This window comes from Martes martes, assembly GCF_963455335.1.
Source record: "Martes martes genome assembly, chromosome: 3".
Lineage (NCBI taxonomy): Eukaryota > Metazoa > Chordata > Mammalia > Carnivora > Mustelidae > Martes > Martes martes.
This window is the reverse complement of record NC_137890.1, coordinates 72,305,284-72,326,011: the sequence shown is the minus strand read 5'-3', so window position 1 is coordinate 72,326,011 and position 20,728 is coordinate 72,305,284. Positions and strand designations below refer to the sequence as shown.

Here is a 20,728-nt window from a genome sequence, read left to right as displayed (position 1 = left end):
ATCCTTGGAAGAATTTCCCCTACAGTATTTTTCATTTATTGCTCATTTTAATTTAGAATACTTGTTAAAATATATTTTAAGTTTTAAAACTTTATTTTGAATACTTCTTTCCAAGATCCATTTTACTAAAGATCTGTGCATTTGTTTTTCTAAACATACTTCTGAGGTTATCAGCACTGCAGAATGGCCTTCAAAATGCAAAGAGTGCTTAGGTTTTTGAGGCAGGTGGATTTTTTAGTATCTTCCATGTCAAAACTGGGGTACTCCAAAAAGCCAAAAAAAATTATAATAGGCACCAAAAGTCATGGGCTTCAAGGGAATGAGTTAACAAAGAAAGTCTTGCCTTATCATCTCTTCCTCTTGCTCTACAATCCTTGTCTCTACTTGTAGAGGGTTTTTCACCCTTGGATATAGGATGTGCTCGGCCTACAGGTCCCCGGGCTCCTACTCCCGGCATTTCTTTCCTCAGAGGTCTTACTTCTCGATTGGGACGCCTTATCTGAGGTGGAGCTCTGACAAGAAAAAATTAAAATGAAAATTAATCAAAGGCAAAAGTATTTCAAATACTTTAGTCAATAGAACTATTAAATCAAGAAGCCCCAAATGTCAGTTGTTCCCCTTTTGCCAATTCATGGCTACAACTATTAGGTCAGTTTTTAAAAGTGTTTTTCAAAAAAAAAAAAAAAAAAAGCGCTCTTCTGTAAAATATACCAGTTCACACAATTTTTAAACACATATAAATATGTATAACAGCAATTACTTAGTCAAAAATAACTACTAATCACCAATAGAGGGCAATACAGACTATTTCCATCTAATAATAGTATAATGGAAAGCCAAATTATTTATTCATTACTGTCCTAGGCCAAAACTAACTTAAAAAAAGCTTTTGAAAATAATATTAAATGTCAATTACACTTCAGTTTTTACAAAAGCATTAAAAGCTGAAAGGACAAGAATTCAAAATACATCTATTTGCATAGTTTACTAATTTATTTAAAATCAAAATGATTTCCACTGCTTCTGTATTGGAAAATCCAACATTTCAGTCATCAAATTGTAAGCAGTAGGGCTAAACAATGAAATCTTGTTATACACAAATGAATTTATGTATGAAAATGTTCTTCATGCTTTGATGGTGTCAAAAATAAAAAATCACAGGATCATTCAAATTACATATGCTCCTGCATGTGATTTAAGAACTTTGAAGACTATGTATAGTGAAGGAATTAACTAGATTTGTGGTGGTTTTCACAATATATAAAACCCCTGAATCATCATGCTGTATACATTAAACTAATATAATGTTGTATGCCAAATATAACTCAATTTTTAAAAAGTTACAATAAATACATAAATGTAACAATGCACACAAAGTGGTACATTTTATTTCATGTAATATGAAATCTGTTAACAGCAAAATTCTGAGATTTCTGAGCACAGTACTTCAGGTCTCGCTTTGGGTATTTGGCAGGGGTGGGGGGGGACACTATACGCTCTGTGCCTAATCTTTGTTCTTCCTTGGACTGTCTCTGCCTCTGTTTTCCTATTTTTACTCTCTCTACCGTTCTGCCTTTATATCTGTAGCCCTTCAGATCCCATACACATAGTCCTTTTTTTACCCACATGCCATACCTATTATTATCCCTTTCCAACTCCATGCTTTTAATTCATCTAACTCATCATGGAGTCTCTCTCTTCCTGATAGCAGAAGTGACACCTGTATGTAACTCGGAATCCAGCAAAACAGGGAGAGAAGATGAAAAGCCAGGAAGGATGCAAACTCGAGGCCACAGAGGTGAAAGACCGCTGACATACTGCAAGTCTAGTAAAGCATCTTCAAGCTGTTGGAATTAGACCACTACATGAAACGGCTAAGGGTAAGGGAAGCTGGTGAAAACTGGATGTCTACTAGGTTATTACATGCTGACATCAGACCCCTTGGAGTTCAGTTCAGCTAAACATTTACTGACCACCTAATCAGGAGGTATATGGCCACTAGTTTGCTAGGCCCTGGGAGGAGACCAAGATGAATAAGCAATCTTGTGAAAGAAATCACAGAAAAGGAACTGGAAAAGAGTGTAAAGTACAATGGCTACAAGGCATTTTCAAATATAAAGATACTATCGTGGTATTAATTCTAGTGCATGATTAGTCTCTTAAGCATCTGCCAATAAAATAAAAATGTGATGAGACTGATTAAAAAAACAAAAACAAAAATGTTACATGCTCTGTTCCTACTATTTCACTGCAACCACTATTTTTCGACTGAACTTCTGTTCCATTTTGATGAAGGTGTGGAAAGTAGTAGAGCAGAACTTTACTTTTATTTTTATATATTTGTGCAGGCATACATGACTTTTCCTGAATCAGACCCACCGGTAAGGCCCAAAGACAATAAAATGAGAGCAACAATCTCCAGCACGCAAAACGCACGTCAAGTTTACCCTTCTGTTAAAAGCTGCGCCTGCTATTCAAATACTCTGTCATTGTCTGTGGGCCTGCTTTCTAGCCACACAGCCGGCCTGAAGCTTCTGCTCCCCGACAGCAAGCCCGTCCCTTCCAGCTGCATGCCAGACAGCTCATGAGCTGCTGGGCTTGCCCCGCTAGGCCTCACTGCTTAGGGCATAAGGGTGGAGAATCCCGAAATGCTTCTTAGGCCGCTTCAGCTTGTGCTTTCCCCGCCCCGGCCTGCTTTTTAACAGTTGCTTCAAGTCCCACTGTAGTCCATTTTGCACATGCATCCGGCTCAGGAAAGCAGTGCTGGGAGAAGAATTATTTCAAAGCTCTTGCACTGGCGGCATTCCAAGTGCTTGCTGCTGCTGCCCTTGTCCTGCCACTCAACATTCTGACAGGCTCATAAATGGTCTGCATTGCTCCAGAAGCCAGGTGTGCCTAGTGGCAAGTCACACATCTCACAAAAGTGTGCCCGCTCTGTGAGTCTTCAGTTCCATCTCGCTGCAGGTTGACATTGTATTTGTAACAGACTCTGTCAACTTCCCAAAGGACATCCTTGATTCTGCTCTGTACTTCCCCCATTAGCGCGTCACTGCACAATGTCATGCTTCAATTTAAGGACTCAGTGACAGCTTCCAGGCTGGGTAAAAAAATAAGTCTCACGGCTTCTTTTACTGGCCTCTTTTGAAAGAGAGACGTCAGTAAGGTTACACAGCCTCATCAACCTCTGCCCTGAAGGTCAAAGAGAAGATGACACTGTACCAGCTCCCAGTATTCCAAATGTAGAAAACAGCTGCTAGATACACAGATCAAACACTGGGTGATCTACACTGTGCCCAGTTCTCCACTATTTCCCTCTAGGAATGGGAAGAAATAGGCCTTTTTCTATCCTAATTTCCTCCAAAATCCAGTATTTCCCCTTTCTAAGCCATATTAACTATCACTATTATATGTAAATGTTCTTATCAGCACTGCTTGTAATAGCCAGTACCTGAAAATAACCCAACGTCCAGTATCAGAACAGATACATAATTATATATTCCCATAATGGATACAATATACATGCGAACATGACTTATAGCTACATGTAACAACAACAGATGAATCTCTCGACCCTAGTGTTAAACGAAAAAGAAAGTTCAAAGGACACAGATAGTAAGCAACATAGGATACCATTTGGGGACACAAATATATGTACTAAAAGTTAAGAGAGGCAAGGAAACAATAAATCTCAAGTTCAGCACAGTGTCTTACTCTGAAAGGGGAGTGGAATAGGATGCAGAAAAGCTCATAAAGGGTCTTCAGAGGTAGGAGTACAGTTCTTTATCTTACACTCTTTGGTAGGTACATAGAAGCTACTGTACTGTGTGATTCCTTATACCTTACATAAACTTTAATTATTCATATTATCTACTCAGCAGTTAATAAAACTTTAAATGTGATTATACTACAACAACACTAAGTAAAAGATCTGAGCACCTAAAAAGTGAAATTACATGGGCGCCTGGGTGGCTCAGTCCTTAAGAGCCTGCCTTCAGCTCAGGTCATGATCCCAGGGCCCTGGGATCCAGCCCCGCCATCAGGCTCCCTGCTCTGCGGCAAACCTGCTTCTCCCTCTCCCACCCGCTCTGCTTGCATTCCCTCTCTGCCCGTGTCTCAGTCTGTCAAACAAATAAATAAAAATCTTAAACAAAAAAAAAAGTGGAATTACAGAATTCTACAAAGTTTTTGGCATGTTCCAGAAATACATATGTCCTAGTGACATGGGCTCAGAGTCCCCATCCTTAGTTGACCTACTAGATTACTGCCTGGCAAATCCGCATAAAACATCAGGCAACAGAGAGAGAACTATCTGTATTATAGCACTACTCCTCTGTGGTTCCAGAAATCAAAGGGAAAAAGACCTCTTTCAAAGAAGCCCTTCATTCCACACCATGTTAAGAAACAGGGTCTAAGACACTAACACAATTTTCTCCAATTTTTATATAGGCTCCTTCTTAAGATTCCTATCTATTGAGCTCTATATCTTCTAGCATTCTGTTTAATGATTATTCTGTTGTTGTTGTTCATACATTGTTAGAATTCTATATAAGTAATTTAGAACAGGTCCTAGGTATGTCCAAGAACATAAGCCAGATTGCTTGAAGTTAACTTCTGGAAAAGAGAGAAAAAAAAAATCTTATTTTGCTATTATATTAATCTATAACCTATAACTCCAGGATTAAATAAACAAGAGAAACATGTCTTTCCCTGTCTAATAAAAAGATAAAAAACATAAGTTACAATTAGTTCTTAATAATACTTTTGCTATAAGAACTTGGAGTAAATATATGAGACTTCTAAGTCTAAGAGAAGTTATTTGTTAAGAAATCTGGAGGCAAAAAACAAAGCTTAAATAGAAATGAGAGGACCTAGGATTTGAAGTTAAACATTAATGATTAAGAATTTTAATGTCCACTCTCATCAAATACATGATTGCTATTTTTTCAAATCAGTAAGGTTATTATTTACCTAATAAGTATAGGAACTGTGCTGGCTGTTATATTGACATAAAAACACTGCAAACACTATTCCTACCTTCACATAGAACAGCATGGTGATCTGAAGTCAGCATTACACCTATAATCCAAAAACCTGGATGCCTTTTTACTCCCAGGTCCACCAATTACTGATTATATAAACCTGTCACTTAACATCTATAAGCTTCACGTTCTTCCTCTGTAGGTGGATGACAATACTTCATAAAATTTGTAAATCTATTTTTCACTGATATAACAACATATGTTCAGTAAAATGTACATATATTACACAACTCAATAAGTTTTAATACCAAATAACCACCTGTAGATAAAGACATAGAACATTTCCCAATATCCCTGAAAGCTTTTTCATGGTTCCTCTTAGCCAGTATCAGCCAGTAAGGTCAACACTATTCTGACATTATCATATATTAGGTTTGCCTATTTCGGTTTCAGAAAAAATGGAATCCTACAGTACATACTTTGTGCTTGGTTTCTTTCTTTCAACATTACCTATGAAATTCATCCATGTTCCTGCATGTAGCATGAGTTTATCTTTCTTCAATGTCAGGCAGTAGTCTATTGTTTAAATATAATGACAACTTATCTATCCTACCGTTGATGAGCATTTGAGCTGTTTTCCATTTGAAGGTATTATTAAAGCTTCTATGAATATGGGGATTATGTTCACGGTAAACATAAGCATTCATTTCTTTGGAGTTATGTACTCAGGAATAGAACTGCTGGATCACAGGGTATATGTAAGATCAGCTTTAGTAAATATAGCCACACAGTTTTCCAAAGTGGTGATGCCATTCCACACTCACATCCACAGTGTATGGGAGTACCAGCTGCTCCATCCTAGCCATTCTGATGGGGATGTAATGGTATCTCATTGTGCCTGTACTTTGTCTTTCTTGAATGACTATGGATGCTGGGCACCTTCTCAACAATACACTTATTGGCCACATAAACATGGTCTTTTGCGGAGTAACTTTCCAGTCCCTAGTCCACTTCTTTTTCAATCAGTTGTCTGACTTTTCTCATTGACTGTCATTCTTTATATATTCTAGATATAAATCCTTTGTCAGATATATGCATTGCAAGTATCTTCTCCTAGTATATGGCTTGCCTTTTCACTCTCTTAATGGTGTGTCCCCTCATGAAGAGAAGTTCATAGTTTTAGAATTCTGATTTATCAATCTTTTGTATTTAACACCTTAGTGTCCAGTTCAATAAATTTTTGCTACCCCCAGATCATGATAATATCCTTCCATGTTTTCTTCTGGAAACATATCCTTACTACCTTTTACATTTTAGGTAATGCTCTTGTTTCAAATTAATTTTTCTATATGGTGTGAGGTAGGAGGGGTCATGATCCCCCCATAAATATTCAATTAACCCAGAAGCATTTAGTGACAAGACCCACCTTTCCCTACTGAATAGGACATCTTCTCCATAAATCAAGTGACTTCACAAAAGTTAACCTTTACTGGTAAGTTCTAGTTCCAAAAAAGAACGTTAGAAATTTTAGTTTTTTGTAATCAGACTAAAAACAAATATTTTATTACGATATACCCAGAAGTCTGTTCGAAATACTGATTTTTTCAATAAATACCTGAAATCTTAATGAAAGCAAGGCCGTATGCTACACAGTATGAAGTCCACATTAAATCTTCCCTCATTATCTAACAAACAAATCAATCACATCCAGAAATACATTGAATGCTATAGGTCATGCTGATATGAGTTGTTTTATATTTTCAGTACAAGGGTAATTTCTGTACTCTTTATTTATTTTTATTTCTTTCTTTATTATTTATTTATTTAACAGACAGCGATCACAAGTAGGCAGAGAGGCAGGCAGAGAGAGAGGAGGAAGCAGGCTCCCTGCTGAGCAGAGAGCCCGATGCGGGACTCGATCCCAGGACCCTGAGACCATGACCTGAGCCGAAGGCAGAGGCTTTAACCCACTGAGCCACCCAGGTGCCCCATTTCTGTACTCTTTAGAAGCTTACTTTGAGGGACACCTGGGTGGCTCAGTTGGTTAAGCGGCTGCCTTCGGCTCAGGTCATGATCCCAGCGTCCTGGGATCGAGTCCCACATCGGGCTCCTTGCTCCACAGGAAGCCTGCTTCTTCCTCTGCCACTCTGCCTGCCTGTGCTCGCTCGCTCTCTCTCTCTCTCTCTCTCTGACAAATAAATAAATAAAATCTTAAAAAAAGAAGCTTACTTTGATTTTTAAAATGTTCAACTTGTTAAAGTTAAAAAACGCAAAAATTCAGTTATTTCTTAAAACTTTTAAATTCAGCTTATAAAACTTTTCCTATGCACAAAAGTGGCAGATTTTAGAAGCCATTTTTAAGATGCTTTTGCATAATGTTTAATCTCATTTCATACCTGGTTAATTAAATGCCACCAAAATTTTTACCTACATTTTTAAATGTAATATATTTTATTTCCTTCTTAGTTCCTCAACTGCCTTACTCAATAAAGCATATTAATTTACATATAAGTACTTTTATAAACCTAGTAAATTGGCCTTACAACTAAGATAAGCCTAAACTTCTCCCAACATTTCCCAAAGGTACTTAACATAAATTAGGTAACAACAACAAAAATCACAGATCTCCATTATTCCATAATACATTCTAAATTGGAATTGCATGCTTATCATCCTCACTAGCCACAACAAATATGCACATATTCCTTAACAGGAAAATATTATTATTGCAGCTTTGATTCTCTTAGACATTATATTCTTGGTTCTAAATCTTCCTGGAGTTGAAAGATGCTTAGCCACTACAGAAGACAATTATCATCCAAGTCAACCAAGGTAATATTTAACCAGAAATTTCAGCTGGTGTGAGATCTGGAGCTACGGACATTCTCACACCAGATATTATACAATCCCATTTAATATCATGGAGGATGCCTTCTTAACATATTGGTATTATCCACCACCAGATAGCTAGCATAGTAATGAAATTGTCATCAATTTTGATGGGATACACTAATCCTTATTTAAAGCTGCTACGCCAGTCATTCTATCACTTCAAAGGCGGGGGAGTGGGGATGATACCATTACTAAGTCATTAGTCTAATGGTAGAATTCCATCACTCTCAGGAAGGTTAATTACTTGATTGTAACCTGCTCTTCTTTATCTAAAGATAGACAAGCCTTGTGTTTTCCATGTAACTCTAAAGACTTTTAAACTTGAAAACCATAAAATATTTATTTTCTGCCTAACTCTAAAGACCTTAAAACTAGAATAGACAATGGCATTCTTGTAGGGTATAAGGGCCACACAACTTCTAAAAATATTAAAATACCAGTTGAACTTTCCATATCTCATAGTTCTTTGTCTAGCATATAGTCAAGTTCTAAGATTATTCCTTTTTTTTTTTTAATATTTTATTTATTTATTTTTCAGAAAGAGAAAAAGCAAGCACACACAGGGGGAGCAGTAGAGGCAGAGGAGGCAGCAGACTCCCTACAGAACAGGGAGGCCAATGCAGGACTCACACCCAAAACCCGGAGATCATGACCTGAGCCAAAAGCGGACACTTAACCAACTGAGCCATCCAGGCTTCCCTCAAGTTCTATTATTCTTATTCTGAAAACACACAGGCACAAAAACAAATGAGATAGCCCCTGCATCCAAGAAGCTTAAAATTTAGCTAAAAACATATCCATATTTTAAAAAGAATTATACTGGACAACCCTTTCTGTCCACACATAAACCCTACAATTAAAGCCTTGCTGAGGAGTTCCTCACTAAGCTAGAAACAAGAGTCTTCAAAGCCAACAAACTCTAAGATAAGACCTTCAAGAACTTAGGATAATAGAAATATTATAAAAAGTAGGAATTCTGGATAAAATGTAACAAATATCCTTCTACATACATAGGTGAGCTTACCAGAGGCTAGGAGAAATACCTAATGGCCAAAAAATAAATAAAAGAAAGCTGATGGCACGGCAGTCCTTTGGGATTTCCAGGCCTCACACACCTAAGGGCTTGAATTTAATGACCACAAAGGAAGACCTGAGACAAGACCTTAGCCTTAGGCCCATACCAATCAAAGAAGTTGGAACTAAACTGTCACACACAGCCAGCATTGTCAAAGGACTACAACCTCACTGACAGGGTTGAATTTAAAACACACATGTGGAAGAAACAAGTACCTCTGTTTATGTGGGCCTATCACCCATTATTTGCGGAGTTAGGCCCATCTCCCCCCTTAAAATAGTAACCAAGGGCTTGCTGTCATATAATAGGAGATTCAGTTTTATACCACCTTAGGCAAAAAAATTTACCTAACAGTGGTCCTGGGCAAGTGACATCCCAGGGCACCTGGCTGAAGCAAACAGAGACCCTCTCAGGAGTGACATCCCCCTAATAAGACCTTAGAATGACTAAAACCTTGAAGAGACATTCTTAGCTTTACCACAAACAAGAACCAGCAGAAATTTAAAAAAAAAAAAAAAAGATAACTCCCAATAATTTGATAATAGAACTATTAGTTATAGAATATAAAATGAATGCTTAAGATGGTTTTTAAAAGCATGAAGAATTTGAAACAAAAGAAGCAGAAGTCTTAAGTAGTATAAATAAAAATAAATCCACAGTTAGATAACTCATCACAAAAGACAAAAACACAATCAGGAAAACAATGGGAGAGAAAAGATCAGTAACCTACATACCATTAGACTGATGATATAAGCCGGAAAACAGTAATAATACTATTACTAGGGTCATCTTCAAAACATAGAGAACAAATAACTGCCAAGCTGGTGTTCTAGATTAAACTATCATTTAAAAGTGAAAGGAAAATAATGGTATTTTGAGACAAAAATTGAGGGTTTACCAAGAGAGATGTGTGTAAGAACTACTAAAGGATAGACTTCAGCAAAGATGAAACTGAATCTAGAAAGAGTGAAATGTAAAGAAATGGTGAACAAAATTAGTAAACACATGAATAAATCTAAAAAAGTATTTTATTCATTCATTCATTCAACAAGTATTTATTGAATGCTTACACTGTGCTGAGCACTATTCTTGGTGTTGAGGATATAGCAGTAAAAAAGCCAAACGCCCTGATCTTACCAAGCTTCCAATGCAGTAAGTAAATAATAAACACAGATTAAATTACCAGGCAGCAGCAAGTACTATGAAGAAAAATAAAGCAGAGTAAGGGAACAGAGTGATGACAAGTGAGGGGGTAAATTATTTTTTAATTTTCTGAGTACAGCTGACATATAACATTACATTAGTTTCACAGGTACAACACTGTGATTCAACATCTCTATACATAATGCTGTGCTCACAGGTGTAGCTTCCATCTGTCAGAGCCATTACGACACCACCGACTCTATTCCTTATGCTTTATTACACTTCATCCTTATGACTTACTCTATAAATGGAAGCCTGTACCTCCAACTCCCCTTTCCCCATTTTGCCCATCCCCCTACGGGGATAAGTATTATAAATAAGGCGGTCAGGTAAGATTTTCTAGGCGACATGTGAACAAAGACCTAAATAAGGTGAGGACATCAGTCATCTAAATACCTAGTGGGGATGGGGTGAGGGCTAGGGGAATGGGCAATGGAAACTACAGATATTTTTTGAGCACATCCTATGTGCCTGGCTGTTCTTCACACTTTACTTGTATTCAATCACACAGTTCTCAAAATAAACCCATGAGGTAACTGCAGCATTGATCCCCAATTTACAGAGGAAGAAAATGAGAGAAAGACTGAATGGCTTGTCCTCACAGACACTAAGTGACAAATTTAGGATGAACCCTCAAAATCTGGCTAATTATCAAGCTCCCAGCAAAGGAAACAGCCTTCCTAGAATCTGAGCTCCTGGAGGGCAGGAATCTTCCCCCTACTTTTTGCATCCATAGGGCCTAGTATACAGTGGGTGCTGGGTATGTTGAGTTGAACTGAATACAGACATAGCAGAGGGATAGGGACTAGAGAACAAGAAGTTAGCAATAAGAGAAAGAGAAGAGGCAACAATCAAAAAAGAAAAGAAATACTGTAATGTCACAAAAGCCCTAAGAAGAAAGTTCCAAGGTAGAAAGATGGTAACCATTACCAAATGTTACAAAAGTTAAATACAATAAGTCTTGAGAACAGGCATTCTATTATTAAATTAGGAAGTGATCTTTAAGAATTCAGTTCTAATACCACAATGATGGAGATCCAAGATTTCTAGTTATTCCAGAAAGCACGGCTGTGAAAGGTGATACAGGTACAGTACACATGACAGCAGTTTGCCAAAGGAGCAAAGAGGGGGGCTGACGGCAGCTCAAGTGCAGCAAGGCAAAGACTTTTCCCCAAAATTTAAAAGTAATATGTTAGGATTTCATTCTGACTTACCACTATCTTGTTCCCATTCCTTAGTTTATCTCTAATGAATTAAAATTTCTATCTTTCAGTTGTTCTGTAACACACACACACAAATGGTAGAAATACCAAGTTTTTAGGCACTTATTGTAATAAATGTCTAGAATTCCAAAATAAAGATTTCAGATGAGTGACTGAGTTCTACAAAATAAGACAAATGTTCCCTAGAGAAACTTACACAAAAGAAACAAAATAATGAAAGGACTTCCCACTCGTAGGATTTCGACCCTGGAAAACATCTGCTCCCTCTGTCCTTACTCTCAAATGATCTTGCTTGCTTTTTTCCCCCTCACTGAAATAACCAGAAGAGAACTTCCAAACACTCCGCTCTGTATCTAGCCACTTCTCTACACTCACACGCTGTGTAACTAGGGGCCTTCCCTCCAGTTACTTTGAATCAGATGCTCTTGTACACTAGACCGGCTCTTCCCTGTCCACTCCAGCACATTGCCCTTGATGTCTTCCCCTCCATCCCTGGCATCAACAGTTTCCCCTTTCCCTGCCAGATGCTCACCAGCCTACAATCACCCTGCCAGTCCTCTCCTCTCTAAAATAACAAATCTTGACTCTGTGTCTTCTGCAACTACCACTCAATTTCTCTACTCCCCTTGTCAGTAATATTCAGTGAAGTGTTACGTGTACTCATTGTTTTCAATTCATCTCTTCCCATTCTCTGAACCCACTCCACTATTCAACACCATTCCACGAAAACTATTCATCACAGTCACTAATGAGCTCCATGTTGCCAAATTCAATACAATTTTCAAATTCTTATCTTTATCTACATGCAAAATTCGATGAAGTTGCTTAATAGAATAAAAACCTCAATTTCTTCTAAAAAAAAAAAACAGATAATTACAGTATCTATTTTAGAGGATGGTTGTGAGAATTAAGAAATAAAGCATGTAAAGAATTTGTTAGCATAGTACCTGATTTACAATTAGGAACTCAATAAATGTCAGTGTGGTTAATCAACACTGCTAGCTGCATTCTACCCACAATCTAAAAATAAAGCCCACTCTATCCTCCAGAAACAGAATTTTGGAAGAGAAAGGACTCTAGAACGTTTTCTAAAAATGAGTATAATCTCAACCTGCCAATCATATTAGACAAATAATCTGTTTCATCCTATAAAGAATGACATTAAAATGTCCTTCTTAAAATTCCTTACTTGCTGATGATTCCTAAATAACTACACTAACTCCAATCTCTCCCAAGTTCTGGTTCTCATTTCCAGTTCCTATTAAACAGCTTGATCCAAAAATTTAATCATCTGCGCCAATTTTTCCCTCAATTCTCTATATTTCATTAATCACACAATCCTATCCATTTTATCTCACTAATGGCGTTCACATTCATTTTCAAGACCATATGCCTAAGAGGGCAAGGACTGTGTCTGATTCTGAATCCCACCATATCCCCAGCATAGTACTGGCATAATATATGACACAGTACTAGGCATATAATAGATGCCAGCATCCTAGTTCAAGCTTTTCAGGATGCCTGCATTATTTTCTCTTACTGGTTTCTGGAGGCCAAGGTCTGTGGAGGGTGTCTATTACATTCATACTTTCCACAAGGCCAAAGATCATGCCTAGCATATGATGAATGTTCATAAAAATATATGTTGGCTATATCAATGATACAGTGTTTTTCTTCCTAAGACTTCAAAACAATTTTACTAAACAATCTCATCATAATATACATTTTATAGGGGGAACAATGAAGCAAGGAGAAGGGAATTTAATGTGAAGGACTACTCAACTAGTGGTGGAACTGTTAAAAACAAAAACGCATGCAGAAAACTTGCTCTCCTGCCTCTTAATCCCAAGAAAATAACAGCAAGAGCCTGGATGAAATGCCGGTAAGAATGACATGGTAGCCTACTCTCTATCGGTACTTGACACTGGCCTTACTTGATCTTTTTCCACTACAAACTGGGACTAAAATACTAGCAGTAACTTAATTTATTTGGGTACCCAAAGAAACAAAGCAACAACTTTAATACCAAGTCAATAAGAATTTCCTGTTTGCTGAAATTCTAGAGAATAGCACAAATCGAATAAAAAACAATCTTACTATTTCTATATATACAGAGAAACACAATATGCCATTTTCCTTGGCTCCAGGTAAAAGAACATTGGAGGGCCTATTAGAGTTCTATTTTACCTATACAGAATAAGCCAAATGACTAATTTCAGGCCTCCTATTCTTACTGCCATCTGTCCCAAAAGCTGTAACTTAAAAAGACCTAACATATTTATTTTTTAAGTTGAATAAAGAATGGTTTATTGAATATATGCTATTTCAAATATTGCTCCAATACAGGAAATCTGTTCCACTGCTTCAGAGCTCATGAAGAGAGACCTCTTTCAAATGGTCTCTTTTAAAGAGAATTCAACTGCGTGCCTGGGTGGCTCAGTCAGTTAAGCATCTGCCTCACCTGAGGTCATGATCACAGGATCAAGTCCCACATGGGGCTTCCTGCTCAGCGGGGAGTCTGCTTCTTCCTTTCCCTCTGCCCCACCCCACTGTTCGTTCTCTCTCTCTCAAATAAATAAACTTTAAAAAATAAATAAAGGGAATGCACTTAATAAACTTAATGGAAAATATCATAAGTAATTTAATTAATACAAAGTACCCTTTAACTTAGGACACTAAGAATGATCTGGAAGCTTCATCTCTCTGGAGTTTAATTCTAATATTGCCATTATCTCCCATCATAAACCGTTTGCAGCTCAATTTCCTCACATTTAAGACAATGAATCTAATTCATTTTCAGATTGTTTTGATTTATCCAAGCAGCTGCTGGTGATTTAAAACAGGATGGTGATTAAACTCAGCAGAGGCATGACATATAAGGTATAACTTGAAACAATGTGGCAAACCACTGCAAGAGACCACAGTCTACAGATTACCTTGGTGTGCAGAAACAGGGATGGAGAAGTTTTGTGTTAAAAGTCCATTAAGTGGGGGCGCCTGAGTGGCTCAGTGGTTTAAATCCTCTGCCTTCCACTCAGGTCATGATCCCAGGGCCCTGGGATTGAGCCCCACATCAGGCTCTCTGTTCAGCGCGGAGCCTGCTTCCCCTTCTCTCTCTCTGCCTGCCTCTCTGCCTACTTGTGATCTCTGTCAAATAAAAAATCTTGAAAAAAATTAAAAAAAGTCCATTAAGTGAAAAGGACAGACCCATAAGCAGGGCTACCAAGTTAGTAGCTAATGCTGAATACATCAGATGCATCCCAGAAACTTAATACAAAACAACATAAGTTATATTTTCCTACTGATTCACACTGTAATTTCAGTGTGGTATTCCAAAGAAAAAAAATTAACTATATTTAAAATATCAATACTTATTTCATTATTTGCAGCTTTCTTACTCTCTTACAATCTCTAACAAAAATTTAACCAAGTAGATAACAGATCTATATATGTATTAGGATATATAGATATATATTAAAACCCACAGATACCACTGAATGTATGTAGGAAAGTAATGCAGTAAAATGGATATAAATAAGTTGAGGGGCGCTGGGTGGCTCAGTGGGCTAGAGCCTCTGCCTTCGGCTCGGGTCATGATCTCAGGGTCCTGGGATCGAGCCCCACATCAGGCTCTCTGCTCAACGGGGAGCCTGCTTCCCCCCTCTCTCTCTGCCTGCCTTTCTGCCTACTTGTGATCTCTGTCTGTCAAATAAATTTTTAAAATCTTAAAAAAAATAATAATAAGTTGAGAAGATTCGGGTTCAAATCCTGGCTCTGCCACTTGTTCAGATGACTTTGGGAAAATAAACTCTATAAGCTTCATTCTCGTCAGGTGCAAATGGGGTTCATAATAGTAAGTTAGCAATAGTAATATGGGCAAACAATAATAGTAGCTATTTCGTGGGATCACTGGAAGTTTAAATAGGATAATGCTTATAAAACATATGATTAGTGATCAATAATTAGTTATCATCCCTTCCCTGAAAATGACTACCAACTTCACAAGACCTGGACAATTAAAAAACAATTATCTTCTCTGCCAGAGTTATTACAAATGTTTCAGAAAACAAAGGATTTATGCAGAATGAGCAGGGAGGAAAGTTATCCTTGTTCAATTCTGTTATTCCCCTATTATTTATCTGAAAAAACATGGTAGTGCTTTATTTCCAGAGTTGACCATTCATTTTAATTATTCATTACATGTCAGTTACTGTCTTATACATTAAACTCTTCTAATTAATTCCATGAGGTACAGATTACCATTTTACAGATAACAAAACTAATATCTGGAGAGATTAAATAACTCATTCAAGGTCCAGAAGCAAGTAAGTGGCAAGAACAGAATTCAAACTTGGATCTCATAGACTTAAGTGTCTTCCCATTGAACTAAGAATATCTAAGGAATATACTCACTAATCACTATCTCTAGGTGAAAATTTCATTATGTTTTGTTTTATGCGACCTGTAGAAGACACAAACTTGTAAAAGGAGAAAAATATCATACAACTCTAACCTCCCAAAACTTTCAACACTGAACTTACAATCTTAGTGTTTATTTATTTTATTAGCCCATGAATACTCAAGGTATTATACAGAATTCCTTCACTAGTAGAACCTTGTGAAGTTGTTAGGTGTTTTTCCATGGTTGTTGATGATACATGTCAGAATGGGAATCTTTGTCCTCCCCCCGACCAGACAATACACAGTCTTGGATTTGCTTTTTATTCTGATCCATAGAAAAAAAACATACTATATATAGTATGTAATGGCCACATACAGGGAAAACTTTTTTAAATTTAGTATGGAGAAAGGAGGTTCAGAGAAATACATTCTGGTCCATTCATCTGTTGCTTTCATTAAGAGTAAGGATTAAAAACACAAGCACAAAAATAAGTAAGATCTGTGTTATAAGCAGCTAAGGGAGGACAAATAAAAGGAAATAATGGGCTAATGTTTCTCTAATAAGAGAAGTTTTCAGGTAAGTGTTCATCAATGGGCAAATGCCAGCCACACTTCTTTATTAAGTTAGAGCCACAAATATTAGAGTTACTATCTGTGGCCACTGCTTTTTGAAATACATCATGGTGCTCCAGCAATTCAGAACAGATATTTCCTATATTGTAAATTATTCCCAGGACTAAATGACTTCACTGGCAAATTCTACCAAACATTTAAAGAAGAGTTAACACAAATCCTTCCCAAATTCTCCCAAAAAAATTTTAAAAAAGAGATCGCTTCTAAACTCATTTTACAAGGCCAGTATCACCCTGATACCAAAGCCAAGAAAACTATAGACTGATATCCCTAAGGAATACAAAAAAAAGTTATGATTTTGTTTCTTTATTTGAGAGAAAGCAGATGAACAGGGGAGGGAAGGCATGAAGGGCAGAGGGATAGGGAGAAGCAGACTCCCCAGTGAGCAGGGAGCCCGACTGAGCCACCTAGATACCCCAGGAATACGAAAATTCTTTTTTTTTTTTTTTTAAATACGAAAATTCTTAACAAAGTATTAGCAAAATATTCCCATTGAATATGAATTCAACAATACATTCAAAGGATTATACACCATGACCAAATGGGATTTATGTCTGGAACATCAGGGTAGTTCAACATACAGAAATCAATAAATGTGATACAATACATTAATAGAATGAAAAATAAAAATCATATCAACATCTCAATAGGTGCAAAAAAAAAAAAAGCATCTGACAAAACATAACAGCCTTTTGCGATTAAAAAAAAAAAAACCCTCCACAAATTGGGTATAGAAGGAACATACCTCAACATAATAAAGGCCACACACAATTAAGCTCACAACTAACATCATACTTAAAAGTGAAAACGGAAAGCTTCTGCTCTAAGATCAGGAATAAGACAAGGCTGCCCACACTCATCAGCCGTACTCAACATAGTATTGGAAGTTCCTGCTAGCACAATTAGGCAAGACAAAAAAATAAAAGGCATCCAAATCCGAAATGAAGAAGCAAAAGTTGTCATTATTTGCAGATGATATTATCTTACACATAAAAAGCCCTAGAGACTCAACCAAAATTCTCTTAGATCTAATCAACAAATTCAGAAAAGTTGCAGGATATAAAATCAACATACAGAAGTCAGTTGTGTTTCTATACACTAACAGGGAAACCTCTAAAAAAGAAAGACAACAATCCCATTCACAACAGCATCAAAAACAATAAAATATTTAGGAATACACCTAACCAAAGAAGTGAAAGAATACTTTGAATACTACAAAACTTTAATGAGAGAAATTAAAGAAAACACAAATGGAAAGATATCCCATATTCATGGATAAGAAGATTAATATTGGTAAAATGTCATCTACACATTCAACACAACAATCCCTATCAAAATTCCAATGGCATTCTACACAGAAATCAACAACAACAACAAAACCTCTAAAATTTGTATGGATCCACAAAACCCCAAATAGCCAAAACAATCAAAAGAACAAAGCCAGAGGCATCACACTTCCTGATTTCAAACTATACTACAAAGCTTTAGTAACTAAAACAAGATAGTACTAGCATAAATACACACATGGACACCAATGGAAGAGAACAGAGAATGCAGAAATAAACCCTTGTATTTATAGTCAACTAATAGTTGACAAGAGAGCCAAGAATACCAGATGGGAAAAGAATGGTCTCTTCAATAAATAGTGTTGAGAAAATTGGATACCCACAGCAGAAAAATAAAATTGGACCCCTATCTTACACCATTTCATAAAAATGAACTTGAACTGAATTTATTTTTTTTAAGATTTTATTTATTTATTTGACAGACAGAGATCACAAGTAGGCAGAGAGGCAGGCAGAGAGAGGAAGGGAAGCAGGCTCCCCGCTGAGCAGAGAGCCTGATGTGGGGCTCGATCCCAGGATCTCGGGATCATGACCTGAGCCGAAGGCAGAGGCTTTAACCCAATGAGCCACCCAGGCGCCCCAAACTTGAACTGAATTTAAAAGACTTAAACATAAGACTTGATATCATAAAACTCTTAGAAGAAAAAACATGGAAAGAAGCTCCTTGACATTGGTCTTGGCAATGATATTTTGGATATGATATCAAAAGCACAAGCAACAAAAGCAAAAATCAAGTGAGTATACATCAAAATAAAAAGTTTCTGCACAGCAAAAGAAACAAATCAAAAAATGAAAAGGCAACCTTATGAATGGGAAAAAATATCTGCAAAACATGTATCAGATAAGGGAGTTAATATACAAAATATATAAAGAACTCATACAACTCAACAACAACAACAACAACATCCAATTAAAAAATGGGCAGAGGGGGCACCTGGGGGGCTCAGTGGGTTGGGCTTCTGCCTTCGGCTCAGGTCATGGTCTCAGGGTCCTGGGATGGAGCCCCGCATCGGGCTCTCTGCTCAGCAGGGAGCCTGCTTCCCCCTCTCTTTCTTCCTGCCTGTCAGCCTGCTTGTGATCTCTCTCTGTGTATCAAATAAATAAATAAAATCTTTAAAACAAACAAACAAATGGGCAGAGGAACCAAATAGATATTTTTCCAAAGGAGACATCTAAAATGGCCCACAGGTACAGAAAAAAACTCTCAACATTGCTAATCATCACGGAAATGAAAAAAAAAAAAAAAGGAAAAAGAAAATGCAAATCAAAACCACTATGAGATACCATTTCACGCCTGTTGGAATGGCTATCATCAAGAAGACAAGAAGAAAGTGTTGGCAAGAATGTGAAAAATAGAGAACGCTTTTCACTCTTACTGGGAATGTAAACTGGTTCAGCCACTATGGAAAACAGTATGGAGGTTTATAAAAAAAAAAACAAACAAAAAATCAGAACTATCAAATGATTCATCAATTCCACTGTTGGGTATATATCCAAAGGAAAGGAAAACATGATATGGAAGAGATACATGCACTCCCATGTTTACTGCAGCATTATGCACAATAGCCAAAATATGAAAACAATTTAAGGGTCTATCAACAGATGGATGAATAAAGAGGTAAAGCATAACATAAAGTGTCTATCAACAGATGAATGAACATACATTTATGTATATGTAATGGAATATTATTCACTCACGAGAAAGAAATCCTCCCATCTTCAACAACATGGATGGACCATGATGGCATTATGCTAAGTGAGATAAGTCAAACAGAGACAAATACTATAGGATATCACTTATAGGATCTCATTTATATGTAGAATCTAATAAAACCAAAATTGTAACAACAGAGTTAAATATCAGGGGCTGAGGAGAATTGGGAAGATGTTTAAGAGTACAAAGTTGCAATTAGTAGATAAATAAGTCCTGGAAATCTAACACACAGCACAGAGATCATATACAACAATACTGTATTTTAACTTTCAAAGGTGGTAAGAGACTAGATCTTAATTGTTCCCACCAGGAAAAAAAAAAAAAAAAACACATGATAGAAGTGTTAGCTAATACTACCATGGTAATCAAACTACCATAAATCTATATATATCTCAAATCAACACACTATACACCTTAACTTACATAATGTTATATGTCTGCTGTATCTAAATAAAGTTATTGCAAGCTTTTAGCTGTAAACTAGAGGTATATTTCTGAATTAAAGACTTTCAGAAAAAAACAGGTATTTTAATCACACAAAATTTTCAAGTTCCAATAAATCAAAATGGCATTATTTCTTTTCCTTGGTATTTACTTAGGAATTTCCATGGTAACAACACTTTGACTCCTGAAACGTTGCCTTTTAAGAAGATAATGGTTACCTTAATGCAAAACACCTGAAAGTGGTTACATCTGTGAAAAGGGCTGTATTGTTGTAGACCTTAGAATCATCATCTAGTGTTTTTATAATGGGAATCATAAAATTATCCGTAACTCAATGGAAAAAACCCTGAAGGAATAAATTAGCCACTTTTCACAGTTCTTTAAATGCTTTTAAAAAACTTCAAGAGATCAACAAGTTAAACACATGATCACAGTTACTGACCAAAGAAAAATTTATTTTCTATGATGCAACACTCTGGCCACACTACCACTTCACAATCAAGGGGACTGAAAGCCAGAAAGCCCTAAAGTCGGATCCTGGCCTACCCTAACTTATAGGTCAGGGTCTCTCAGGCCTCAGTTTCCTCATTGTGAAATTAATGGAATTATTCATTCAATGTTCGCTGAATGCCTAGTATGCGCCAAACACTGTGTTAGCAATAAAATTTGTTATTTGTTATTTGTTTTGTTTTGAGAAAATAAAAACATGGCCCTTGCCCTAGCAAAGCTCCTAATTTTGTGAACAAAGAAATGCAACATGGTAACTGCTATGCACAAAGCTCTGTGTTTGAGCAAACTGAGAAAGGCTGCAGAGAGAA

At 36.8% G+C, this 20,728-nt stretch overlaps 1 protein-coding gene across 3 annotated transcripts in view; it reads right to left on the bottom strand.

The window, feature by feature from the left end:
• The window catches only part of KATNAL1 (katanin catalytic subunit A1 like 1), a 78,915-nt gene that overhangs the window by 35,582 nt on the left and 22,605 nt on the right, over nt 1-20,728 (bottom strand). For all 3 annotated transcript variants that reach the window (XM_080799116.1, XM_080799118.1, XM_080799117.1), the window contains exon 4: nt 344-512. In XM_080799116.1, the coding sequence (XP_080655242.1) occupies nt 344-512 (169 nt within the window). The remainder of the gene's footprint in view (nt 1-343; nt 513-20,728) is intronic.